This window comes from Rhinoraja longicauda, chromosome 7, assembly GCF_053455715.1.
Source record: "Rhinoraja longicauda isolate Sanriku21f chromosome 7, sRhiLon1.1, whole genome shotgun sequence".
NCBI lineage: Eukaryota > Metazoa > Chordata > Chondrichthyes > Rajiformes > Arhynchobatidae > Rhinoraja > Rhinoraja longicauda.
In genome coordinates this window covers 73,481,978-73,509,394 of record NC_135959.1, presented here as the reverse complement: position 1 = coordinate 73,509,394, position 27,417 = coordinate 73,481,978, and the positions used below count along the sequence as shown (strand labels likewise).

The window sequence follows — 27,417 nt, the reverse complement described above, 5'->3', positions numbered from 1 at the left end:
GCGTATTTTCCCTCTTACATTCGATCTCCCAAAGACTTAGCTTATAACTTTGCATTTTTTAAACATTGCACTGAAGCAATGCCCACTGAAGTGTTGTTCCAAATATTGGGCAGATAAATGGGGATAGAATGCTCGTACCAGATAGAGAGGAGACCGATGCTGTGGCATTTGCAGCCGCGTTCAGTTGCTCCATCTTTGTCTGTGCCGGCCCAAAGTGGATCATTCCCAGCTCATTAGCCGGTGACACCTGAATTAATTTCACATCTTTTCTTTGTGAGATCTCACTCTGTCTTGACTGGACACGAGAATTATCAGACACCCCTCCAGTGTCAACGTCGGCAATAGTGGGGGGTTGGGAGTGAAGAGCAGAGGTACCCCCTGGCTGCCGCAGTAATGGTGTGTTGGGAACTGGGAATAAAGCCTCACTTATCATCTGCATCCCATCTGGAAGATATACTTTAAATTTCCCTGGTGGTAAAGCCTCTATAACTGACTTGAATAATGTCGGATTTGTCATGAGAGGATTGTATTTGGCAATGGCTTCCCGGTCCTCCAAGGACACTGAGATGCTCTGTACCCCGGGCAGCTCCCTGACCGTCCCCTCAATGTTGGACACACAGGACCTGCAGTGCATGCCCTCGACGTGGAAAGCCACCGTCACGCCCGGCCTTGAGTCCTTGCACACTGGGGATTGGTTGCGCTTTCTATCTTGTGAGTTGATGGAATTGTCCACAGCTCGTTTCACAGAGCCGGTCCTGCTCTCGATGGCGGCTTTGAATCCCGCCTCAATAACGCGCCTTTGTAGCTTCTCTGGGTGGATGAGACGCGGCTGGTACAGGATCTCTGCTCGCCGGTCGCTCAGGGAGACCGTGACTTCCAGCACACCCTGCAGCCTCCCGATCACGCCTTCGATCACGCTGACACACGAGAGGCAGGTCATGCCTTCCACCCGTATGCTGACCACTGCTTCACCCGCTCCGCCAGCCTCCTCCTCCTTCTCCAGTGGGGGAGTGGCCTCAAACCCCATGTCATCAATGGCCTCACAGACCTGCTGAATGGAGATCATTGAGGGGACGTACCGCACCGTGGCATTGCTCTCTCCAAGAGACACCTCAATGCCCACAATCCCCTTCTGTTTGGACAGCTGGGTCTGTATTGACTGCACACATGACTGGCAGGTCATGCCAACAACACGGACACAGGCAGTCTTGATCCCAGCGGGCAGGGGCACGAGTTCACTCAGGTTGGCCTCCAATTCAACCCTGTCCACGGCCTGCCGCACACACCTCGGGCTTTGTTCTGCACAAGCGTAGACAGCAGTTCCATTGTGTTTCACCAAAGGCACCTGGAAGAGAGAGAATGGTGTGCGATTATCTCAAAGAATCCCTCACCCAAGTTCAGCTTGGAGAACGAGATGACCAATGGTCGGTACAGCGTCCCACACTGACCCAGTCACCTCCTGTGGGAACAGAGTCAGTGTCATACAGTATGGAAACAGGCCCTTTGGCCCAACTAACCCATGCTGACCATGATGCCCCACGTGAGCTACTCCCACCCTCCTGCGTTTGGTCCATATACCTCTAAAATATATATATAAATATATATAATTTACCTGTTCAAGTGTCTTATAAACATTGTCATAGTACCTGCTTCAACTACCTCCTCTGGCAGCTCATTCCATATACACACTACCCTCCGTGCGAAAATGTTTTCTCTCAGGTCCCTATTAAATCTTTCCTCTCTCACCTATGTCCTCTGGTTCTTGATTCCCCTACTCTGGGTAAAAGACTCTGTGCATTCATCCTATCAATTCTCCCCGTGATCTTATACACCTCTATAAGATCACCCCTCACCCTCCCGGTCTCCGAGGGGTAAAGAATGGAGAGAAAACATGACCTCCGGGTTGAAGAACAGCTTCTTCTCGGCAGGCATCAGGCTCTTGAACACTGCACAACACTAACCTCAGCAACTATGATCTTCTGTGGACTGTGCTGGGGGCACAATGAGGCTTGGCGTGGTCACTGCAGAAACTGGCCAGGCAAAGACCACCGTGAGGGGCTAGAGCTGGTGCAGATGCCCCTTTGTCCTTTCGCTCCAGGAGCGTACATGAAAGGAAACTGTTCCGTCATACGGACATAAGGTGTATCTTGGACGTGTGAATGGCGAGTTACAAACAGAGTGTGCTATCGCTCATGAATGAAGTCTACTTTGCAAAGGAATGGAAGATATCACTTTTTCATGACAACTAGGGTTGAGCTCCAAATGCCATGCTCACATTGTTCCACCATCTTCTATCCCTCCCTCACCCCGATGAACACACATTTCCCCACCACCTCCCACTCCCAGTCACCCTGCTCCTGTCCTCTCCTCCATACGCTCATTTCCCATCCCCCAGTCCCACATTTCCCTTTTATCCCCCTCTTTTCCACCCCCCAGTCCCCTTCCACCCACATCCCTCCTCATTTCTCTCCTCCTCATCTCTCCTTACCTGACACCCTTTTGTCTCCTTTTCACCTCCAGCTTTTGTCACTCACTCCACCCATCTGCCCATCACCCCCCCCCCCCCTCACCTGTATCCACCTATCACTCACCGGGCTTTGCCCCGCCCCCACCTCTCTTTTGCCGCTTCTCCTTCTCCCCCCCAACTCCTTCAGCCTGAAGAAGGGTCCCGACCAGAAACGTCATCCACACCAACCCCTCCACAGATGCTGCCTGGCCCATTGAGTTCCTCCAGAACTTTGTGTTTTGCTCAAGACTTTCCAGTGGTAGCTTCCCTTTTTTTAAAGTGTAACTGCATTACCATAATAGTTTTTAAATGGTTAAAGTGGATAGATGAGGAAAGCAGAATGGTAATTGCTGGGCCGATGTTTTGTTGTGTGTAATTAGAGTAATTATGCCCCACTGGTTGTAAACTCTCCTGGAGTTCCTCACAGTGATCTCCATGCAGGTTGCACTGTGATTTCCCCAGCACATAGTCTCCCAGGCTAAAGGCTTCAAAATTACTCTCACTATACATTCGCTTGTTCCCTTTATTTCAAGCAATTAAACTTAAATGCATCTCATCAGCCCTGGGAAGTCACGACAAAATACCAAATAACAGGCATGCTGTTTTATGATGACTTTAATAAACCATGCTCAGTTATTACACAGCACCACAACATTCTCAGTGAATCTTAAGAATTGTTTTCTATGATCTGCTTGCCTGGAATAGTAAGCGCTGACAAAAGTTTACGTTGTAGAAGGGAACAAGGCCTAAGCCCCGGCTTTCAGATCACTGTCCATTTTTCAGGGAAAATCCAACAAAACTCTGGATTTTAATCCTGGTTTTGAGAAAAGCTCTGCTTCAAATCAACTGTTAGACTTTACCTCTCTGGATGGCGAGCACGGTCCAGGTCAGCCTGACCGACTACAACCGCACCTCCCTGACCAGCAGCTCCGAGAGACTACAGAAGGGTCCCAACTCAAAACGTCACCTGTCCATTCCCTCCACAGGTGCTGCCTGACCCGCTGAGTTCCTCCAGCACTTTGTGTTTTTAATTAGACTGGATATTGTATTCCAAATTTGATCTGACCAGGACGCCAAAGAACTGGAGCAATACGTCTCTACTCTTGTACTCTGATCTTCGTGTGGTAAAGAACCGCGTGCCCCTTGCTTCCTGATTCCTTGCATCACCTGTGTGTTAACTGGTCATGATTCAAGCGCAAGGAATCCCTGTTCCTTCTCATCCAACAGATTTCTCCTATTTACAAATGACTCCATTTTTCTCTACTTGCTCTATCATGACCTGGTTCAGTAACTCAAACGTCCAGAAACAAAGGAGACTACAGAGAGTGGTGAACACCGCCCGGCCCATCACAGGCACTGACCTCCCCACCATCGAAGGGATCTAGAGGAGACGCTGCCTCAAACAGGCAGCCACTATCATCAAAGACCCACACCACCCTGGCCACGCTCTCATCACGCTGCTACCATCGGGAATAAGGTACAGGAGCCTAAGGTAGCTTAGGCTCCTAGTTCTTATAGATGGTTGAAAGCTTCATGTTCCTAGGGCGGCACGGTGGCGCAGCGGTAGAGTTGCTGCCTTACAGCGAATGCAGCGCCGGAGACCCGGGTTCGATCCCAACTATGGGTGCTGTCTGTACAGAGTTTTACGTTCTCCCCGTGACCTGCGTGTGTTTTCTCCGAGATCTTCGGTTTCGTCCCACACTCCAAAGACGTACAGGTATGTAGGTTAATTGGCTTGGTAAATGTAAAAAAAATTGTCCTCAGTGGGTGTAAGATCGCTGGTCGGCACGGACCCGGTGGGCCGAAAGGGCCTGTGTCTGTAAACTTCAAACTAAACTAAACTAAATTTCACCAGCAACTTGTCCTGGACCACCCATATAGAAGCAATGGCCAAGAAAGCACACCAATGCCTCTACTTCCTTAGAAGGCTTAGGACGTTCAGCATGCCCCCAACAACACTCACCTACAAATGCACTGCAGAAAGCATTTTATCGTGATGCATCACAGTTTGGTTTGGGAACTGCTCCATCCAAGACCACAAGAAATCGCAGAGAATTGCAGACACAGCCCTGACCATTGCACAAACCAATCTGTGTAGGAAGGAATTGCAGATGCTGGTTTAAACCGAAGATAGACACAAAAAACCGGTGTAACTCAGCAGATCAGGCAGCATCTCTGGTGAAAAGGACTAGGTGACATTTCGGGTCGAGACCCTTCTTCAGACACAATCTTAGACACAAACCAATCTCCCTTACATTGAAGGTAGACACAAAATGCTGGAGTAACTCAGCGGGTCAGGCAGCATCTCAGGAGAGAAGGAATGGGTGACGTTTCAGGTCGAGACCCTTCTGCAAATTCTCCTCAAGGTATGTCAACTTTGAAGAAGTTCTCCTCTTCTCTCCGACAGACGGGTCTCGGCCCGAAACGTCACCCATTCCTTCTCTCCCGTGATGCTGCCTGACCCGCTGAGTTACTCCAGCGTTTTGTGTCTACCTTCGATTTTAACCAGCATCTGCAGTTTATTTCCTACTCCCTTATATTGACTCTATTTACGCTGCTTCGGCAAGGCTGCCAGCATAATCAAGGACGAATCTCACTCCAGTCACTTCCTCTTCTCCCCTCTCCCATCGGGCAAAATGTACACCTCCAGATTCAGGGACAGTTTCATCCTAGGCAACTGAACCATTCTATCAACAACTAGCAACTACCTACCTCATTGGAGACCCTCTGACTATCTTTAATCAAACTTTACTGGATTTTATCTTGCACTAAATGTTATCGCCTTTATCATGCATCTATACACTGTAAATGGCTCGATTGTAATCATGTATTATCTTTCAGCTGACTGCTTAACACGCCACAAAAGCTTTTGACTGTACCTCGGTACACGTGACATTAAACTAAACTAAAAAAACATGACCTCCAGGTTCAAGAACAGCTTCTTCCCAGCAACCATCAGGCTCTTGAACACTGCACAACACTAACCTCAGCAACTATGATCTTCCATGGACTTCGGTTTTGCACTATGATAGTCTGATTTGAGATTTAAAACAAATGTATGTCCCCTCAAATGAACTACAGGGAGAGTGTTGCTTTATCAGAGATCTAGCTGAGGAGCCAGATTGACAATTGCCACGTGACCAACACAAGGGTGATGTTTGTCTTGGTGTTGGTTGCTTATTCTCACTGATACTGAGATAAAGTGAAAAGCTTTGTTCGTGTGCTATCCAGTCAGATCATACTAGACATAATACATAGGTACAACAGGTAGTGCAACAAAAAATCACCAAAGTGCTAAATATATAGGGTTCCAGCACTGTCGCGCTGTGCCACATAACAAAGCTCAAGTTTTATACGCCAGATTTTTTAGATTGAGAGATACAGCGCGGAAACAGGCCCTTCGGCCCACTGGGTCCGCGCCGCCCAGCGATCCCCGCACACCAACACTATCCTAAACACACTAGGGACAATTTTTTACATTTGCCCAGCCAATTAACCTACATACCTGTACGTCTTTGGAGTGTGGGAGGAAACTGAAGATCTCGGAGAAAACCCACGCAGGTCACGGGGAGAACGTACAAACTCCGTACAGACGGCGCCCGTAGTCAGGATCGAACCTGTGTCTCCGGCGCTGCATTCGCTGTAAGGCAGCAACTCTACCGCTGCGCCACCGTGCCGCCCTTATAACTTACAGACTGCAAATTATTTCACAAACATTCACACACCAGTAAAACATGGTCATGCAGTGAATAGTGGAGGCTGCTGGGGGTAAAAGGCATCCTGATGTGGCAGTCCTAATGACACGCCGGAACAGATGTTCCCCACCCACGGAGAGGAGTGGAAATGACGGGATGTACAGAGAGAGTGGTCGATAACATGGACAGGTCCTGGGAACCGGAGATAGAGATGTGCAGGACAGTAACTGCACTAGGAATGTGGGAAAATGTAGGCTTTCACCGTCATAGAGTCACACAGCTGGGAAACAAGCCCTTTGGACCAACTTGTCCATGCCAACCAGAATGCCCATCTACACTAGTCCCACCTGCCCCCGTTGTCCCATATCCCTCTGAACATTTCCTATCCATGTACCTGCTCAAATGTCTTTAAATGTTGTTATTGTACCTGCCTCAACTACCTCCTCTGGCAACTCGTTCCATACACCCACCACCCTCTGTGTGAAAAAGTTGTCTCTCCGGTTCCTATTTCAGTTCTCTATCAGTGTACTTATACTTACACTGATTTGGCTCATTTTGCTAAATTAGTTGCAAGAAAATAAAAATGAATCACATTCTATGGGCTGGAGATACAGAGATAGAACACAGGGGCGTTCACGGTAGCGCAGCGGTAGAGTTGCTGCCTTACAGCGAATGCAGCGCCGGAGACTCAGGTTCGATCCTGACTACGGGCGCCGTCTGTACGGAGTTTGTACGTTCTCCCCGTGACCTGCATGGGTTTTCTCCGAGATCTTCAGTTTCCTCCCACACTCCAAAGACGTACAGGTATGTAGGTTAATTGACTGGGCAAATGTAAAAATTGTCCCTAGTGTGTATAGGATAGTGTTAATGTGCGGGGATCGCTGGGTGGCGCGGACTCGGTGGGCCGAAGGGCCTGTTTCCGCGCTGTATCTCTAAATCTAAATCTAAATGTAAAAAACGGGCCTTCGCCCATCGAGTCCACGCCGATCATTGATCGCTCGTTCACACTCATCCTACACTGATCTAATCAAACTTCATTCTCTCCATATTGTTCTCAATTCCCCCCACACCCCAGATTCTACAGCTCACCTGCACACTAGGGGCAATTTACAGAGGGCCAATTAACCTACAAACCCGCACGTCTTTGGGATGTGGCAAGTAAACCAGAGCACCTGGAGAAAACCCATGCGGTCACAGAGAGGACGTGCAAACTCCACGCAGCAGTACCCGTTGTCAGGATCGAACCAGGGTCTCGGGCGCTGTTGGGCAGCGGCTCTACCCGCTGCACCACTGTGCCGCCCACTGCACCATAGGAGGGGGGAGGTCTTTGAGCAGAGAGCTGGACACAGCCATACCTCAGCCTCCCCACCATCTAAGGGTCACTGCCTCAAAAAGGCAGCCATCATCATCAGAGACCCACACCACCCTGGCCACGCTCTCATCTCACTCCTGCCATCGGGAAGAAGGTTTACGAGCCTGAAAACTCTAACGTCCAGGTTCAGGAGCAGCTTCTTCCCTACAACCATCTGGCTATTAAACATTACAGCTCCAAATAGGTTTCGAACTACATAGACTTGGGGACATTATTTTTGACTTTGCACTACTATTGTTTATTTATTGTCCTGTTTGCTTTTTATAGATCGTCTTCTTCTTATCGTGTCCACACATGCTCGATATTGTGTTTCAGCCAAAACTGAACACAACTCTTTTATAGATACTGAACCATTTTTTGTTGTTTATTTCGGGATTTATAGAGTGCTAGAGGCAATAGACAATAGGTGCAGGAGTAGGCCATTCGGCCCTTCAAGCCAGCACCACCATTCAATGTGATCATGGCTGATCATTCTCAATCAGTACCCCGTTCCTGCCCTCTCCCCATACCCCCTGACTCAGCTATCCTTAAGAGCTCTATCTAGCTCTCTCTTGAGTGCATTCAGAGAATTGGCCTCCACTGCCTTCTGAGGCAGAGAATTCCACAGATTTATAACTCTCTGACTGAAAAAGTTTTTCCTCATCTCCGTTCTAAATGGCCTACCCCTTATTCTTAAACTGTGGCCCCTGGTTCTGGACTCCCCCAACATTGGGAACATGTTTCCTGCCTCTAACGTGTCCAACCTCTTAATAATCTTATATGTTTTGATAAGATCCCCTCTCATCCTTCTAAATTCCAGTGTGTACAAGCCTAGTCGCTCCAATCTTTCAACATACGACAGTCCCGCCATTCCGGGAATTAACCTAGTAAACCTACGCTGCACGCCCTCAATAGCAAGTACTGTGTTTACATATCTGTTACGCTGCTGCAAGTAAGAATGTCATTGTTCCGTTTCGAGACAGATGATAATAAAAAACTCTTGACTCTCTTGACATAGCCCACAGCACTGTGTGCTCCTGCACCAGCTTTCCCAGCCCACCCCGACTCCTCACTGCCAGAGCCCATTCAGAAACACTACCCCTTCACCATCCTCTGAGAAACACCCCAGTCCCTGTGGAGCCCAACACACTCAACACACTCAACCCAGTCTGCACCAAAGGCTGGGTTTGAACAAGTAGATTATTAGAAACAAATACATTTGGTCTGAACAGATAGGTTCTTTAAAAATAGATCAATTAGTAATATATTTGCTGGAGAAAGAAACAAGTGTGGTTGTCCAGAATGCAGTGACGGCTTACTGGACAGAAAGAACTGCAGATGCTGGTTACAAAAGAAAAAGACACAAAGCACTGGAGAAACTCAGCGTGCCATTTTGGATCTTTCCCCCCTCCACCCCCCGAGTTTGATGATAAGTTTGGAGGGGATGATGGTGTTGAATGGAGAGCTGTAGTCGATGAACAACAGCCTGACCGCTGAGTTACTCCAGCACTTTTGAGTCTTTTTTTTTGTAAACCAACATCTGCAGATCTTTGTTGCTCTGCCTAAAAATCACCATCACAACTTCGTCTCTAGTTTTACCGCTTTTGTTGGTAGATTTCGTCTGCTGGATTGAATCGGGGGGGGGGGGGGGGAGCAAATAGGCCGAGTCTGTGCTTCACAATGCCCGTGTCTTGAACTACTTCTCGATCTAACTCAGTCTGATGAAGGGTCCCGACCCGAAACGTCACCTATCCATGTTCTCCAGAGACGCTGCCTCACTAGAGTTACTCTAGTACTTTGTGTCTTCTTTTGTAGTGAAGGCATACGTTTAGTAAAAAAAAATGGTTCAGAGTCAATTGGTGAAAAATCTAAGAACTGTAAAGAATTGGTGTATTATGGGGATTAGGCTGCATGTTTCTCAAAATGATAGGATGTAGATTTTGAGATTTCACAGGGTTCTGCCTGTTTCTACAGCAAGTATTTGACTCACATATCTCTAAACCCTTCCTATCCAAATGTCTTTTAAACACCATAATTGTATCTGCTTTTTTAAAATTATAGTCATTCTGTAATCATCTCTTGTCACGGTTTTATTTTTGATGGGTATTCTTTTGATCGTACTTTAATTCTTACCAAAATAGGAACAATATTTTAAAGTCATTTGTCTCTGCGCTGTAATACTGGCCAGGTATTGTGTGGAGGCAGGGTTTAGAGGGTTATGGGCCAAATGCAGGCACGAGACTAGCTCAGTGTACCAATTTGGTCAGCATGGACAAGGTGGGTCGAAGGGCCTGTTTCCGTGCTGCACAGCTCTGTAACGCTGTGATTCTCTGATTCATTCTGACACTCTCTGATTCACTCTGAGACTCTCTGCAGCTCTGTTCCAGTGACAAAGCACGTCACCGGTTGTGAAACACCATTGTTCTCTCTCAATCCCCCTGTTTTGACACTGTCTTGTACTATTAACCATGGTCCACAAAGCTATCTGTTGTAAGTCATGGGAGAAGAATTGGGCCATTCGGCCGATCAAATCTACTCTACCCATATCAATTTCGTTCTGAAGAATATTTATTACAATTCTAACCACTCGCTGTTGCCTGAAACATGAACTGTCAGAGATGGCGATTACTGCCTCTCTGTCCCTCTCTCAGTACCTGTGAACCTTTGACCATTGCTTCTGAACCCTTCGGACAAAGATCAATGACATTAATAAATAACTGCACAGAACAAGCTGAACAGTTCCTCCAACAAATAATAGACCTGAACCCATATTAAACGTAGGCACAAGGAACTGCAGATGCTGGTTTACAAAGGAAGACACAGAGTGCTGGGGTAGCTCATTAAGTCTAACTTAGTTTATTGTCATGTGTGCCGAGGTTGAGTGCATGCGATCCAGTCAGAGAAAAGACTCTGCATGATTGCACTCAAGCTGCCCACAGTGCAAAAATAGGTTGATCAAGATTTGCCCCAATGTTAATTATCGGTGGGACCTGTTCTCCAACAATATTCCGAGATGAACCCTGCTAGTGTATTGTTGTTCCACGAGGCATGGTGTGACACTGACCTAATCTGCAGCGGCCGCCCCTTTGCCCGGATCACCCACCTGTGAGGCTTTGTTCTCTCCACAGGCATGAAAGTCTTCATCCCTTTCCCGCTGGACTCCAGCACTGTCGTTCCGTGGCGTGCATGGGCTGGCAGGTCGCTGGGCTGCAGAGCCAGATGCAGGCGATGAGGAATCGCCAGCTGGGAGTTGACAACCCGTGCTCCCTGACTCCACCTTGCCCTGGACCTCACGCCACGAGGCTCCTCTTCGCGATCCCTTCATCACTGCCTTCCCATTTGGTGTGCAGAAGACAGGGAGATCCTGGTGTGGCATTTACAGGGCACCTTCTTGTTGTGGAGTCCAGGTACAAAAGTGCCCTGACCTCGTCGTTTAACAAATACCAAGCTCCACCCTCCGCACACATTGGCCGCGTATTCCTGCTTTGGTCCCTCAGTTCAATGACTGGCCGGCCAAACGGAGAGGCCCGACACGGACTGGGAAACGTGGGGCAGCGCTGTGCCTCTACTTGTCTCCACCCAGTGCTTTGTGCAGCCTGTTGCCACAGTATCAGCAAACAACGCAATCAACTGTGAACAAACTCCAAACCTCTGTAGCTCGGCTCCAAAGCTTTAATTCCAAACATTCAGATCAGTTTCAATACTGACAATCTGCAGCAATATCACACAATCATCTTAATCAACAGATATTGTTTCTGATAGCAGTATGAAAACTCTTTCTCAATTATCTTGAAGCAAATGTTTAATGTGAATTGTTTTGACTCCTAGTCAAGTCAAGCCAAGTCAATTTTATTTGTATAGCACATTTAAAAACAACCCACGTTGACCAAAGTGCTGTACATCTGATTAGGTACTAAGGAAAAAAAATGAAACATACAGTAGCACGCAAACAGTTCACAGCGCCTCCTCAATGAGCCTCAAACGCTAGGGAGTAGAAATAGGTTTTGAGCCTGGACTTAAAGGAGTCGATGGAGGGGGCAGTTCTGATGGGGAGAGGGATGCTGTTTCACAGTCTAGGAGCTGCAACCGCAAAAGCGCGGTCACCCCTGAGCTTAAGCCTAGACCGCGGGATAGTGAGTAGCCCCAAGTCGGCCGACCTGAGGAACCTGGAGTTAGAGAGGTGGGTTAGAAGATTTTTGATGTGGGGGGGGGGGGGGGGGATGTCCATTTAGGGCTTTATACGTGAATAGGAGGAGCTTGAAGTTGATTCTGTACCGTACAGGGAGCCAGTGGAGAGAGGCCAGAATCGGGGTGATGTGGTCCCTTTTACGGGTACCCGTCAGGAGTCTCGCTGCGGCATTTTGGACCAGTTGCAGGTGGGACAGGGAAGATTGGCTGATCCCAGTGTATAGGGAGTTGCAGTAGTCTAGGCGGGAGGAAATGAAAGCGTGAATGATTTTTTCTGTGTCGTCGAATTGGAGGAAAGGTTTGATTTTAGCTATGGTTCGAAGTTGGAAGAAGCTGGCTGGAAGAAGCTGACTGGCTGAAGAAGCAGTCACTGGAGTCCAATCTCAAGTGGTGCAGTGAACAAAAGGATTTGTAAGCCACAGAAGGTGTATTTGAGCATCGTTGGGGGTTGCGTCCATCAGCAGCCTGCGTGTGTGGTGCAGACCAGCAAACAGTGCAGCACGGCATTTTCGACTGCACTGTCCTCTGTCCCCCTGGTGGCGGGGTACACCTCACGGCCCTCGACAACAGCACATTGCACTGGCTACAGTGCCTGGAGGGCAGCACATAACCTCTGCTGCCTCAAACGCAAAAAGAAGAAGCAACTCAAATAAACACACTGTGAGTCATAGTCAGAGCATGGAACAGGCCCTTTCCAAGGGAAGGGAGGGGGGAAGGGAGGGGGAAGGGAGGGGGGAAGGGAGGGGGAAGGGAGGGGGGAAGGGAGGGGGAAGGGGGAGGGGAGGGGGAAGGGAGGGGAGGGGGAAGGGAGGGGAGGGGGAGGGGAAGGGAGAGAGGGGAGGGGAGGGGAGAGAGGGGGAGGGGAGGGGAGAGAGGGGGAGGGGAGGGGAGGAGAGGGTGCTGCACCAATGCAGGAGAGGGTTGGGCCCAACGGGTCCACTTGGTTTAGTATTCCTCTAAACCTTTCCAACCCATGTACCTGTCCAAATGTTTTTTGAACAATGTTATTGTACCTGCCTCAAGTACCTCTTCTGGCAGCTCATTCCATACATCTATCAGCTTTAGTGCGAAAATAGTTGCCCCTCAGATCCCTTTCAAATCTTTGCCCTCTCCCTTTAAACCTATGTCCCCTGCTTCTTGATCCCCAACTCTAGGAAAAAAGACTCTGGCTATTCACATTATCTATGCCCCTCATTATTTTATAAAACTCTATAAGATTATCCACTAGCCTCCTAGATTCAAGGGGAAAGAAAAAAAAAACCTCCTTTAACAGAGGCCCTCAAATGCTGGCAACATCCTTGTAAATCTGTTCTGCAGTCTTTCCAGCTTAACAGCATAGCTAAACAGAATGCAGTACTCAAATATGGCCTCTCCACTGTCTTGTACAACTGTAATATAATGGCTCAACTTCTACACTGAATTCCCTGATTAATGAAAGATATGTGATGCCAATTCCTCTGCTCTATAACACTCCACAAAGCCCTGCCATTCTCTGTGAAGATCCTGCTCTGGTTTGACTTCCCAAAATGCAACACCTCACACTAATCTGAATTAAGCTCGATTTGCCCTCTTGGTTTGGATATTTTTATGTGCTATTTTTACAGCCATCCAATCAAAAATCTTGAAATTGGTCCACAGTCTGGTACAAGGACAGTGAGCCACAGAAATGGACAAAGCCTAGAGGTTGGGATTGTGGAGAGGCTTGACATCACAGAGAATATTAAACAAATACACAAACTGCTTGAGTAACCCCTACCTTCCTGTCCTAAATGAATCATCTTGCATCAGTGTTCATTGTATCCAATAATTAAATCCAATCCTTCTGCCCCACCCATCTACCAATTTCTTCTGAGATGAAGAAATAAACTGCTGCAGTTGTACAGGGCCTTGGTGAGACCACACCTGGAGTATTGCATACAGTTTTGGTCTCCTAATCTGAGGAAAGACATTCTTGCCATAGAGGGAGTACAGAGAAGGTTCACCAGATTGATTCCTGGGATGGCAGGACTTTCATATGAAGAAAGACTGGATAGACTCGGCTTGTACTCGCTGGAATTTAGAAGATTGAGGGGAGATCTTATAGAAACGTACAAAATTCTTAAGGGGTTGGACAGGCTAGATGCAGGAAGATTGTTCCCGATGTTGGGGAAGTCCAGAACAAGGGGTCACAGTTTAAGGATATGGGGGAAGTCTTTTAGGACCGAGATGAGAAAGTTTTTTTTCACACAGAGAGTGGTGAATCTGTGGAATTCTCTGCCACAGAAGGTAGTTGAGGCCAGTTCATTGGCTATATTTAAGAGGGAGTTAGATGTGGCCCTTGTGGCTAAAGGGATCAGGGGGTATGGAGAGAAGGCAGGTACGGGATACTGAGTTGGATGATCAGCCATGATCATATTGAATGGCGGTGCAGGCTCGAAGGGCCGAATGGCCTGCTCCTGCACCTATTTTCTATGTTTCTATGTGAGAAACCAAAAATAAAATTCAAACTCAAAAGAATACTTTATTTTTTAACTTTTAAAACTTTACTTTGCATTGTACACTTGCTGATGGGCAATGTTTGGAGCTGTAATCCCGCCAGTATGCCGAGTTGTATATTTTTTATTTGCACAAAAACCATCGTCTGAGCATTGAGTGGGTAACAGATCCACACTCTGCTCTTTACCAAGAATACAATAAATATAAATGCAAGTTTTATTTGCAATAAACCAGACTGCTGCTGCCCATGTGTTGACAATAAATCAGACGAATGAACAAATAATTAAACCAACAGGACATAGATAATGGAAAATAAAAACGGAACTAGATGATAATGAAAAATGGAAATACAATTCTCACTTAATCTGTGTAGTCCTGTAAACATATTCACACTATTCAGAACAGAAATGTAAAACTTTCACAGTAAAGGAATCAAACAAGGAAAGAGAAACTCACAGGGAAGATGCCTGGTGTTTGACACCTTGGTCTGGAGATGTATAAGGCACCGTACATGGTCAGGTCATACAGCAGCTTCTAATCCCCAGTACAACAGCTCAGTCAGTGCAGGAGTGCTCACATGAGCATCAGAGCACAGACTTTATTAACGGGATGAATATTAGAGTCACCCGATGACCATGAGAATCTCGTTACCAAAACACTCGAGGCATTTATTTGGCCGCGACCACAACTACAGGCTCTCAGAGAACACAAATGCGAGGCTACAAGGAGCTGGGTATGGACTCCATCCACTGTGAGCGGTGCCATTCAGCTGCCAAATGCAATTAAAACAAATCTAAATCACCATTATTTTACAGAGGTCTAGTTTAGTTTAGTTTAGTTCATTACTGTCACATGTACCAAGGCACAGTGGAAAGCTTTTGTGGCACGTATAAGATTATTAAGGGGTTGGACACGTTAGAGGCAGGAAACATGTTCCCAATGTTGGGGGAGTCCAGAACCAGGGGCCACAGTTTAAGAATAAGGGGTAAGCCATTTAGAACAGAGATGAGGAAAAACTTTTTCAGTCAGAGAGTTGTGAATCTGTGGAATTCTCTGCCTCAGAAGGCAGTGGAGGCCAATTCTCTGAATACATTCAAGAGAGAGCTAGATAGAACTCTTAAGGATAGCGGAGTCAGGGGGTATGGGGAGGAAGCAGGAACGGGGTACTGATTGAGAATGATCAGCCATGATCACATTGAATGGTGGTGCTGGCTCGAAGGGCCGAATGGCCTCCTCCTGCACCTATTGTCTATTGTCTACCCAGTCATAGAAAAGACTATACGTAAATATAAATCATGAGGGGAATAGATCGGGTGAATGCACAGTCTTTTACCCAGGGGAGGCGAATAAAGAACCAGAGGACATAGGTTTAGGGTGAGAGGGGAAAGATTTAATAGGAATCTGTGGGGCAACTTTTCCTAACAGATGGTGGTGGGTACATGGAATGAGCTGCCAGAGGATGTAGTTGAGGCAGGGACTAGAGCAACATTTAAAAGACAGTTACATGGATAGGAAAGGTTGAGAGGGAGATGGGACTAGTGTAGAGGTGCAAATTGGTTGGCATGGGCAAGTTGGGCAGAAGGGACTATTTCCGTGCTAGGTGAGCGTGGATCTGTGTAAACTCTGGGTGGATAAATCACGGACAGTGATTGTCCAGTCGTGGTCCCAGGGCTGGCCATGATGTGTCGATGCGTTTGGTCCACCTCACTGCAGCACGAGAAGTTCTCCCTGTAAACAAATCTCCCTGCCAAGTTAAACTAATCTCCTCTGCCTGCAGGTGATCCATATCCCTCCATTCCCTGCACATCCATGTGCCTATCTAAACGCCTCAAACACCGCTATCGTATCTGCCTCCACCACCATTCCAGTGCGTTCCAGGCACCCGCCATTCTTTGTGTAAAAAAACTTGCCCCGCTCATCTTTAAACGTTGCTCCTCTCACCATAAAGGTGTGCCCTCCAGTATTTGATTTCCCCACCCTGGGAAAAAGGTTCCGACTGTCTACCCTATCTGTGCCTCTCATAATTTTATCTACTTGGAGTCATAGAGTCATGCAGCATGGAAAAAGGCCCTTAAGCCCAACACGTCCACGCTGACCATATGTCCCATTTAAGCTAGTTCTGTTTGCCTGTGTTTGGCCCATATCTCTCGAAACCTTTCCTATCCATGTACCTGCCCAACATTTTAAATGGTGTGATAATACCTTCCTCAACTTCCTCTTTTGACAGCTCGTTCCATACACCCATGGAATGGTGCAGTCTAGTTTAGTTTAGAGATACAGTGTGGAAACAGGTCCTTTGGCTAACCAAATCCGTGCCATGCAGGGATCACCAATGCACGATTTCTATCCTACACATTAGGGACAATTTACAGAAGCCAATTAACCTACAAACATACATGTCTTTGGAGCATGGGAGGAAACCGGAACACCCGGAGAAAACCCTCATGGTCACGGAGAGAACATACAAACTCCGTACAGACAGCATCCATAGTCAGGATGGAACCCGGGTCTCTGGCGCTGTGAGGCAGCAACTTTATTACTGCACCACCGTGTTATTGTGTTTTACTCCACCTCAGAGTAAGTCTACATTTAACAGTGAAGTTTTACAACATTGTGAGAAGGAATCTCTAGGCATTTAAGTCTGTGAAAAGGTCACCAGAGTGTTTGTTCAATGTTATCTCTGTGATTGCATTCGGTCCACATTGTTCCTCAGAAGCTGATGCAGCACCGTTCTTTAGTTCAATCCTCGCTGACCCCCGGGTCATTCTATCAAAGTACACCGAATGACCACACGAAACAGAGGACCATGCCTGATCACACCATTCTGTAAACTAAGAAAATAAATGGCAACAGAATAAATGTACTGACACACCAATGAGATCAATGGAAGTTAAACTCAAATTAAACGGAAATAAATTGTGATTAAAATTGGGCGGCGCAGTGGTAGAGCTACTGCCATACAATACCAGAGACCCGGGTTCCATCCTGACTACGGGTGCTGTCTGTATGTAGGTTAATTGGCTGGGTCAATGTAAAAATTGTCCCTAGTGGGTGTAGGATAGTGTTAATGTACGGGGATCACTGGGCGGCACGGACTTGGAGGGCCGAAAAGGCCTGTTTCCGGCTGTATATATATGATATGATATGATATGATACCGAGTTTATACGTTCTCACTGTGACTGCGTGGGTTTTCTCCGAGATCTACGGTTTCCTCCCACACTCCAAAGACGTGCAGGTTTGTAGGTTAATTGGCTTGGTATAAAATGTAATCGGATAGTGTTAATGTGCGGGGATCGCTAGTCGGTGCGGACTCGGTGGACCAAAGGGCCTGTTTTCATGCTGTATCTCTAATCTAAACTAAAACTAATTCTACAGATTAATTCTGTTATAGAGCAAAATGTGATTCTTTTGATTCAATAAATATCATGAATTATCAATCAATCAATTGGTATCAGATGGGATCACTACCGAGATGGAGGCGGTGGAAGGTGATGTCGGCGGCTGTGAACTTACTGCGATCGCACCTCCCTCACCTTCAGAAGCCCCCCAAAGTTCCGTGATGGGCTCGGAAAGCGTGGAAGCGGAGGGGTGGCTGCTGGAGGCTGCATTTAGAGTATTGGGTTCAGTTCCGTGTTTTAGGAAAGATATTGTCAAGCCGGAAAGGGTACAGAGAAGATTTACTAGGATGCTACCAGGACTTGATGGGCTGAGCTATAGGGAGAGGTTGAGTAGGCTGGAACTCTATTCATTGGAGCGCAGGAGGATGAGGGGTGATCTTATAGAGGTGTATAAAATCATGAGAAGAATAAATCGGGTGGGTCCAGCAGGATGTCTGGAGAACATGGATAGGTTCGAGTCAGGAACCTTCTTCAGATATTTCTTTTGGCAAAAAAACGTGTTGCTCTAAAACCAAAACCCCTCACTTTCACCTGGTGACATGGTGAAAAATGTAACCACCAGGTGAGCCACATTTGTTTGATATTATTTTAAAGATTTATATGATATCCAAAATGATTGTGAATGCTGAAATATGTCAGTTATGTAATCTTTATCTGTAATTCCACAGTCAAAGCTATCAATTACTGACAAGATCCTATTTTTCAAAAAACACCAGTGTAGTACCATAGCAACTGCAGAAACCACACAAAGGCTACATTCTATGTGGGCTTTCTTGTTTTATGCAGGAAATTAGAATGAAAGATAGCAACAATACAAATACTGTGTGAAAGTCAGAGGGTTAGGGTTGCAGTGGCTTGTAGACATCACTCAAAATTGATTTTGGGACTATTGAAGTGTATTGTTACCTTATACGCACTGAATTATCAGTCTGAAGAAGGGTCTCGACCCGAAACGTCACCCATTCCTTCTCTCCTGAGATGCTGCCTGACCTGCTGAGTTACTCCAGCATTTTGTGAAATAAATACCATTGATTTGTACCAGCATCTGCAGATATTTTCTTACATATTTTCTTACACAATTACACAATTACACAATATTAATCATTCAGATTTTGCAAGATGCCAATTCTCCAGGCCACCTTACCTCTGCTTCTTCGGCGTGATGAGCTTTAGTTACAGGGAGAGGTTGTGTAGGCTGGGACTACCAAGACCTCTCCCACCGCCACGTCTGACGCATCGACCGTCAGGGCCGTGGGGGCGGAGGTGCTCGGGTGGACCAGCATGGTGGCGTCTGCCAGAGCCATTTTAGCTGCCTCAAAGGCCTTCTCGGCCGCAGCGGACCACTCTAACTCGACAGGTTTGCTCGCGAGACATTGGAAGAGCGGACGCATGATCCGTGCTGCTGCCGGCACGAACCTGTGGTAGAAATTCACCATCCCTACAAACTCCTGCAACCCCTTTACCGTGGTGGGCCGCGGAAAGGCACGAACTGCCTCCACTTTTTCCGGCAAAGGAGTGGCACCGGCTGAGGTGATCTGGTGACCTAGGAAATCAATAGAGGAGAGACCAAATTGACACTTTGAGGGGTGAATGATCAGCCCGTGATCTTGAAGCCGCTGGAACACAGTCCGTAAATGGACCAGATGTTCTTGCTCCGAGCGACTGGCGACCAGGATATCATCCAAATAAATACAAACAAAAGACAATTCCCGACCGACATGGTCCATAAGTCTCTGGAACGCCTGCGCCGCATTTTTCAACCCGAAAGGCATAAGCAACCATTCGAACAACCCGAACAGAGCGATTGTGGCAGTCTTTGGTACGTCTTCCGGATGCACTGGAATTTGGTGGTACCCCCGCACCAAATCAATTTTGGAAAACACCGTAGCACCTTCCAGACTAGACGAGAAGTCCTGGATGTGCGGTATAGGGTAGCGGTCTGCAGTGGTGACGGCGTTAAGACGCCGGTAATCTCCACATGGTCTCCACCCCCCAGATGCTTTGGAGACCATATGCAACGGAGAGGCCCACGGGCTGTCGGAACGACGGACAATGCCCGTTTGTTCCATCTTCTGGAATTCTTCACGCGCAACCATCAGTTTGTCCGGCGGCAATCTCCGGGCCCGAGCGAAAACGAGTGGCCCCTCGGTGGAAATATAATGGACAATACCGTGCTTTGCAGATGGAGTGTCAAAACGCTGAATGAGCAGCTCCGGAAACTCAGCCAGGACCTCAGCATACGGGCCAGAGGCCGCGACTACGGCCTGGACAGTCGGGCTGGGCGGGGTGGCAGGTGGTGGAGCAGCGGGCTCATCGCTGCTAGCGGAGGATCGAAGGCCTTTACCTCGGACATCGGCCACTAGCGAAAAGGCCCAGAGAAAATCTGCGCCCAGGATCGCCTGACCGACTTCCGCGATGATGAACGACCATTCGTAAGTGCAGGTACCGAAAGACAGAGACATTGCCCGCGTACCATACGTGCGGATGGTGCTACCGTTGACCGCGATGAGGGTAGGCCCTCTCTTACCCGATCGAGCTTCGAGATCGGTCGGCGGTACGATGCTTACTATGGTTCCCGTATCGACTAAGAACTGTGTCTGTGAATCGATCCACGACGTAGAGGCGGCGGTTCTGGCCAATCGCAACTGCCTCTATACAGCGAATGCAGCGCCGGAGACTCAGGTTCGATCCTGACTACGGGTGCTGCACTGTAAGGAGTTTGTACGTTCTCCCCGTGACCTGCGTGGGTTTTCTCCGAGATCTTCGGTTTCCTCCCACACTCCAAAGACGTACAGGTATGTAGGTTAATTGGCTGGGTAAATGTAAAAATTGTCCCTAGTGGGTGTAGGATAGTGTTAATGTACGGGGATCGCTGGGCGGCACGGACTTGGAGGGCCGAAAAGGCCTGTTTCCGGCTGTATATATATGATATGATATGATATGTACGATCGGCCGAGGCATTTCCCGAGAAAGTGCAAGGTGAGCGGCAGTTGTGGGCTTCTCCACCCCATCGCAGATGATAATAACACCAGCCGCGCTTGTGCGGATCCTTTTGGCGGGGTTTTGGAGAAATGGCGGGTGTCGCAGCACCATCTTGGTGTTGTGGCGGGCTGCCCGATGGTGCCGAGACTCTGTTGATCGAACTGTACTTTCACGATTTCGACGCCATGAGCGCATCAGCTTTCTCCGCGTATGCCACGGGATCCTCGAAAGAACAATCCATGAGCATAAGCCTAACGTTTTCTGGAAGTTGCTCCCGGAATGCCTGCTCAAACATGAGGCAATCCTTGTGCCCGCCTGCCAGCGCCAACATTTCAGCCATGAGGACGGACGGCAGCCGATCTCCGAGATCTGGTAGATGCATAAGCCTCTCGGCTCGATCATGCCTACTAAATCCGAAGGTTCGAAGCATGATTATCTTCAGCGCTTCGTACTTGCCGTCTGCAGGAGGGGAGGTGATGAACTGCATCACCCGCGCGGACGTCTCAGGCGGTAGGGCACTGACCAGGTAGTAATATTTCGTCTCGTCCACCGAGATGCCTCTCAGATGGAACTGCGCTTCAGCATGCGCAAACCAAAGGTGTGGTTGGTGCGCCCAAAACGGAGGAAGATGAACGCTGACCGCGTTTAGCTGCGGTATGCCGGGCGTTAGAACCGGAGCAGGGGCGTCGTGTCCCTGCATGGTAGGTGATCGGCTAGATCACGTCGGGGTCACCAATATGGCGAGTCTGAAGGCTTGTAACTTTGTCAAAGAAGTTTATTGCGGTAGCAATATTCAGTTACAAAGATAACAACCGAGTTCGCAGACGACCATTAAACTCAAACTATTCACATTGGAGTCCTCTTCCAACTGACTGGTTTTGGGCGCCAAAACCACCACGTGACCTTGCTGGCCAATCCAAGGGTTCGACTCTCAGGACCAATCCCTATGGTCGCTACAGTAGTCCGTATCTGGAACGAGCTGCCAGAGGAAACTAGGCCAGTGGATAGAATTATGACTTTTAAAAGACATTTGGTCAGATATGTGGATAGGAAGGGTCCAGAGGAGTATGGGCCTAATGCAGGGAAATGGGTCTAGCCCATTTTGGTTCATTTTCAATGGGATTTCCAAATTTAAAATATATATAGTGTCATATAAACAGAAAATAGGTGCAGGAGGAGGCCATTCGGCCCTTCGATCCAGCACCACCATTCAATATGATCATGGCTGATCAGCCTAAATCAGTACCCAGCTCCTGCTTTCTCCCCATATCCCTTGATTCTGTTAGCCCCAAGACCTAAATCTAACTCTCTTGAAAACATCCAGTGAATTGGTCTCCACTGCCTTATGGGGAGATTGCTGCAGCGGCGGCCATATTGCACTGTTGCAAACTCTGAAACTAGTTTGAGGAAGTGTTGCTGCACTGGGGTTGTTACACTGGGATAGTGTTGCTGCACTGGGGGAGCGTTGTTGCACTGAGTGTTTCAGAAGGAACTGCAGATGCTGGTTTAAACCGTAGACAGTCACAAAAAGCTGGAGTAACTCAGCAGGACAGGCAGCATCTCTGGAGAGAAGTGTTGTTGCACCAGGTCCAGGCACTGGCGGGGGTGCTGTTGCCCTGGGGGAGTGTTGTTTCGGTAGGGGATGTTGTTGCACTGGGGAGACTGCAGCGGCGGGGGGGGGGGGGGGGAGAGAGGTATAGCGGCGGGGGGAGAGGTGCAGCCTGGAGGGAGAGGGAGTTGCAGGCACGACGCTCGCTGTCAATCAGCCGCCGCTGCTCCCAGGCCACGGCGCGTAGCCCTGGCGCGTGACGTAATGGCGCCTCTCCGTGCGTGATGTCACCGCGCCCGTGCGTGTTCTGCCCGTGACGTGGCGGCGGTCGCTAGGCAACGCCCGGCAGCTCCCCCGCCTCGGGCCCTCGGGGTGCAGTGAAGCCCCGCCCCGGCAACGGCAGTGGGGTCTGGTTCCGGGGCGGGGGTAGCGCCGGAATGGCGGCGGGAGGCGTTGACAGCGGCCTCCTCAGGTCAGTGGAGAGAGGAGGAATGGAGTGGGGGTGAGAGAGTGTCCTCCAGTCGGGGGAGAAGGGGGGGCAGAGCGCTGGTGCCGGTGCTGGGGCGGTGCGGGCCCGGGCCCGGCCGGGAGTGAGACGATGAGCCGGGGAGCCGCCTGCTGACGGGGCGGGAGACACGGTCACGGAGCTGTACTGTACTGTACTGTGCAGCACGGAAACAGGCCCTTCGGCCCACCTGCTCCATGCTGACCAAGTTGACACACTAACCCCTGCCCGTTTGATGAGTCTGAAGAAGGGTCTCGACCCGAAACGTCTCCCATTCCTTGCTTCTCTCCAGAGATGCTGCCTGTCTGGCTTTTTGTTGTCTACCTTCGATTTAAACCAGCATCTGCATTTTTTTCCTATCCCTCTAACCCTTTCCTATCCATGCATCTGTCCAAATGTCTTTTAAAAATCATACTGGGGAGAGAGCTGCAGCAGCAGGGAGAGAGGCAGTGGTAGAGTTATATTATTTACAATGTACTGTGTTTACATATTCTGTTGTGTTGCAGCAAGTAAGCATTTCATTGTTCTATCTGGGACATATATGACAATAAAACACTCGACTCTTGATTGTATACACTTCTATAACTTCTGGCAGCTTGTTCCAGATACGGACTACCCTCAGAGTGAAAAATCTGCCCCTGAGGTTTCTCATAAATCTCTCCCCTCCCACCGGTTGGTGCCCTCCAGTTTTACAATCCTCTTCCCTGGGAAAAAGACTGAGCGTTCCATTTTTCCGTGCCCCTCATGATCTTGTACACCTCAATAAGGTCACCCGAGGCTCCAGCCTATCCATCCCTTTCCAGATGAAAACCCGCCATCTGTGTTTTAACAACATACTCAAAAATGCTCAGCGTAGGTTTCCAGGTACTGCAAGTAAATTACAAGAAATGGTTGATTTTGTTAGTTCTGCTTCTGATTTCTTGCCTTGTAGTTGCCTTGCAGTGCCAGAGACCGAGGTTCGATCCTGACCTCGGCTGCTGTCTGTATACAGTACTTCCTTTGGCCATGTGGGGTTTCTCAAACTGCTCTTGTTTCCTCCCACACTCCAAAGACGTATGTTTGTTAGTTAATTGGCTTCGGTAAAATTGTTCCTAGCGTGTAGAATAGTGTTAATGTACAGGCTGATCGCTGAATGGCGCGGATTCGGTGGGTCGAAGGGCCTGTTTCTGCTCTGTATATCAAGACCAAAGAATGTCATTTCGTATATAAGGAGGTAATAAAAAGTAGATCCAGTAGCTTGATAAGACTGCTGTGTCTCTTCACACACTGACCAGCATTTACCTTGGGAGAGTTAAAACGCTTACGTAAGGTGTGAATTCTAATGTTGGTATTTTATATATTTACTGTGCCAGTGTTGGTAACCTCTTGTTCTTTTTATTAGGTTTATGTTTTCATTGCTCTATCCAGTGCTGATCATATCCACTGGTTTATCATTCATCCTGATCATTATTTTGCTGTACATACGATTCTGGACCTGTCCAAAGAAGAAAATATCACAAAATGCAGGAAAAGGTGCCAAGAAGTGTTTGGTGGTGGCGTTCTTTCACCCGTATTGCAATGCCGGGGGTGGAGGGGAACGGGTGTTGTGGTGTGCTGTGCGAGCACTGCAGGAAAGGTGAGTCCCAGTTACTGCACCTGCAACGTCTGAATATTTGTGGAACATTTTCTCTAAAGGTGTCCAAACAAATTGTCCAAATAATCATGTACTTTGATTGTGTCAACAGAATGCAATGGTAAAAAGCATGTTTATAATCCACGGTCGGCTACCTTGTCTGTGTATTCCAATCTCCCTTGGCCTTGTTCTTCTCTCCCCATTACCTTTTCCAGCTCAACAGTCTGTGACTCTGCATTGCTGTATCCCCAGCTGCCTGTGAAATACTATTTTCTTTAACCCAACACTTGAGATTGGCTGAACCAAGCCCTGGAACTCCCAGCCTGATCTCCCCTCCTTACTCCTTTAATAAATTTCTTAAAACCTATCTCCTTGTGCAAGCTTGATCACCTGTCTTTGGATCGGTATAAATTATATTCTGACTTCATTCCTTTTAAGTACCTTGGGACCATTTATTTTACAGTTGCAAGCTGCAGGTATTTCTTAATCAGCGAGGTAGATTGTGTTCTAAGGGAATGTTTGATTTACAAATTGAAAAATAATTTTCCACTAGCTTCGTCTTAAAAGCCCTGGTTGCATTACAGACCTAAACAATGCTGTTCAAAAATCATACCCACATTAATAGATGAACTTATTACATGAAATATATAATTTTATTAACAATTAAATCCTAAATTAAGATCTACAGATAAACAATGTACTCACCCAGTGAATCAATCCAGATCCAGAAGAGTCTTGGATGGAGTGAGCACAACTCTTGTGAGATCATCTGGAACCAGTGATCTTTGTTTCAAAGTTCCTTTAGGACAGATGTGGCAAATACCTAAAGTGAACTGTAGACACAAGGAACTGCAGATGCTAGTTTATAAAAAAACAACACAAAGTGCTGGAGTAACTCAGTGGGCCAGACATCTCCGGAGAACATGGATAGGTGTCGTTTCGGATCTGTAGAAGGGTCCCGATCTGAAAAGTCACCTATCCATTTTCTCCAGGGATGCTGCCTGACCCATTGAGTTACTCCAGCACTTTGTGACCTAAATTGAACTGCAACTAACTAAAGCTTTTTGGATACTAACCTATAGACTTAGTCCTAATTTTTATTCAACTGGCGCCATGAAAACTTCATTGAGTTGCCTGAGCCATGATCTGAATGGAGCTGTACACAGCACTAGCAGCCACTTCTCATGAAGACCTTTCCAAACGGGAAACTGTGCAGTGTACATGTGTGCCGTCTCCAAGGCTTTCAATGTAGGTGTAAGTTCTGTCTCCATTCCCCCCTCCGATAGGACTCTCTCAGAATATCTGGTGTAAATGTATTTCTGTTGTGCAGTTACAAGCAAAGTTCTGTCTGGAAAAATCACTCTGGGCTGTACTGCACTGAAAAAGACTTCCCAGTCTTTCTGCACTTGTAGCAACAAGTAAAATACATCCTTCATGCACTGGAGAAACATCTTTGGGCCTGGTGCCTAATTATTAAATTAATTATTATTAATGGCTGCTAGTCTCTCTGACCCTAACAACAGACCATGCAGCAAAAATAGATATGTAGATCAAGGATGTACCATAAAGATTCAATGCTGTTGCAGTGACAATTCATCAACAAACATTCCAAATTCAAGGTGTGTAGGAAAAAAACTGCAGATGCTGGTATAAATCGAAGGTAGACAAAAAATGCTGGAGTAATTCAGCAGGTCAGGCAGTCTGTTTCTTCAGACTGAAGAAGGGTCTCGACCTGAAACTTCACCCGTTCCTTCTCTCCAGAGATGCTGTCTGACCCGCTGAGTTACTCCAGCAATTTTCTGTCTACCTTCCAAATTCAAGGAATGTCTAAACGTTGCAAACATGCAGCAAACAGTGCATGATGTCTCTGATGCAGCAAATGCTGGAATAAATATAATGTTTTCAACTGGGTGTTGTCAATTAATTATTTGTAAATAAAATTAAGACTGATTTCAATATGCACTGATCCTATCATGAATATTGTTTGTAGCTTTTTCTATATATCAGAATTATCAAGTATTCTGTAAAATTTTCCCCTATATGACATAAGAACATGGTGCATTTTGTCAGCAAGGGGCTAATTTTCACATTTTGTAATTCACAGATACGCTGATATTAAAATAGTCATTTACACTGGCGATCAGAACGTCACAGATGAAGACATACTAGACACAGCTTACAGGCGATTCAACATTAAACTACACCAGCCTGTTCAGTTTGTTTTCCTGGAGAAACGCTACCTTGTGGAGGCAAAGCTTTATCCCCACTTCACTCTGCTCGGCCAGAGTCTGGGGTCTGTGCTGCTGGGGTGGGAGGCCCTCATGAAGTGCACTCCTGACATCTTCATCGACTCCATGGGCTATGCCTACGTGCTGCCTCTCTTCAAGTACTTGGGTGGCTGCCGTGTGGGGTGCTACATCCACTACCCCACCATTAGCACAGACATGCTGTCTGTGGTGAAGGACAGGACTCTGAGGTTTAACAATGCAGCGTTCATATCGAACAATCCCATACTGAGCAACCTCAAACTTGTCTACTACCACATCTTCGCCTGGCTGTATGGATTGGTCGGGTCTTGCAGCGACATTATAATGGTGAATTCCACCTGGACTCTGAATCATATTCTTGCTCTTTGGAAGGCGGGTGACCGAACTCATGTTGTCTGCCCACCTTGTGATGTTCAGGCGTTTCTGGACATTCCGCTGGAAGACAACAGTAAAAGGACCGAGCATTCCATCGTTTCCATCGGGCAGTTTCGGCCAGAAAAGGACCACGCTCTACAAATTACAGCATTCCATCGCTTCCTGCGGGACTGTGCGCACAAGTGTGCTGTGAAGCTGGTCCTGATCGGAGGCTGCCGTAACGCTGAGGACGAAGAGCGAGTGTCTAGCCTGAAGAAACTCTGTGAGAATCTGGGAGTGCAAGAGAATGTCGAGTTTAAAATTAATATTCCATTTGAAGAACTTAAAAAACATCTCTCTGAAGCTACAATTGGACTGCACACCATGTGGAATGAACATTTTGGTATAGGTGAGCATGTTAGAGATTTCTGCTCCGATTCTTGCTGAATTTGTCTTATTTTAACTTGGATTATTTTGAAGCATCTGAAGTTGTTTAATACCTGGTGTTCCAGTATACACAAGCATGTGTAATAT

At 47.5% G+C, this 27,417-nt stretch overlaps 2 protein-coding genes across 7 annotated transcripts in view; one reads left to right on the top strand and one right to left on the bottom strand.

Annotated features, from left to right (window-relative positions):
* The window catches only part of LOC144595386 (copper-transporting ATPase 2-like), a 54,918-nt gene extending 43,978 nt beyond the window's left edge, over nucleotides 1-10,940 (bottom strand). For all 4 annotated transcript variants that reach the window (XM_078402869.1, XM_078402867.1, XM_078402868.1 and 1 more), the window contains exons 1-2: nucleotides 10,656-10,940; nucleotides 139-1,345 (exon numbers count right to left, since the gene is read on the bottom strand). In XM_078402869.1, coding sequence (XP_078258995.1) covers nucleotides 139-1,345; nucleotides 10,656-10,928 — 1,480 coding nt within the window. In that variant the 5' untranslated portion in view covers nucleotides 10,929-10,940. The remainder of the gene's footprint in view (nucleotides 1-138; nucleotides 1,346-10,655) is intronic.
* Nucleotides 1-27,417, top strand: part of alg11 (ALG11 alpha-1,2-mannosyltransferase) — a 54,706-nt gene that overhangs the window by 25,516 nt on the left and 1,773 nt on the right. Inside the window, exons 1-3 of one of the 3 annotated variants that reach the window (XM_078402872.1) lie at nucleotides 22,494-22,647; nucleotides 24,032-24,265; nucleotides 26,367-27,292. In XM_078402872.1, the coding sequence (XP_078258998.1) occupies nucleotides 22,583-22,647; nucleotides 24,032-24,265; nucleotides 26,367-27,292 (1,225 nt within the window). In that variant the 5' untranslated portion in view covers nucleotides 22,494-22,582. Of the gene's footprint in view, nucleotides 1-22,493; nucleotides 22,648-24,031; nucleotides 24,266-26,366; nucleotides 27,293-27,417 lie in introns of those variants that run through there. The other 2 variants (XM_078402873.1, XM_078402874.1) reach the window with 2 other exon arrangements.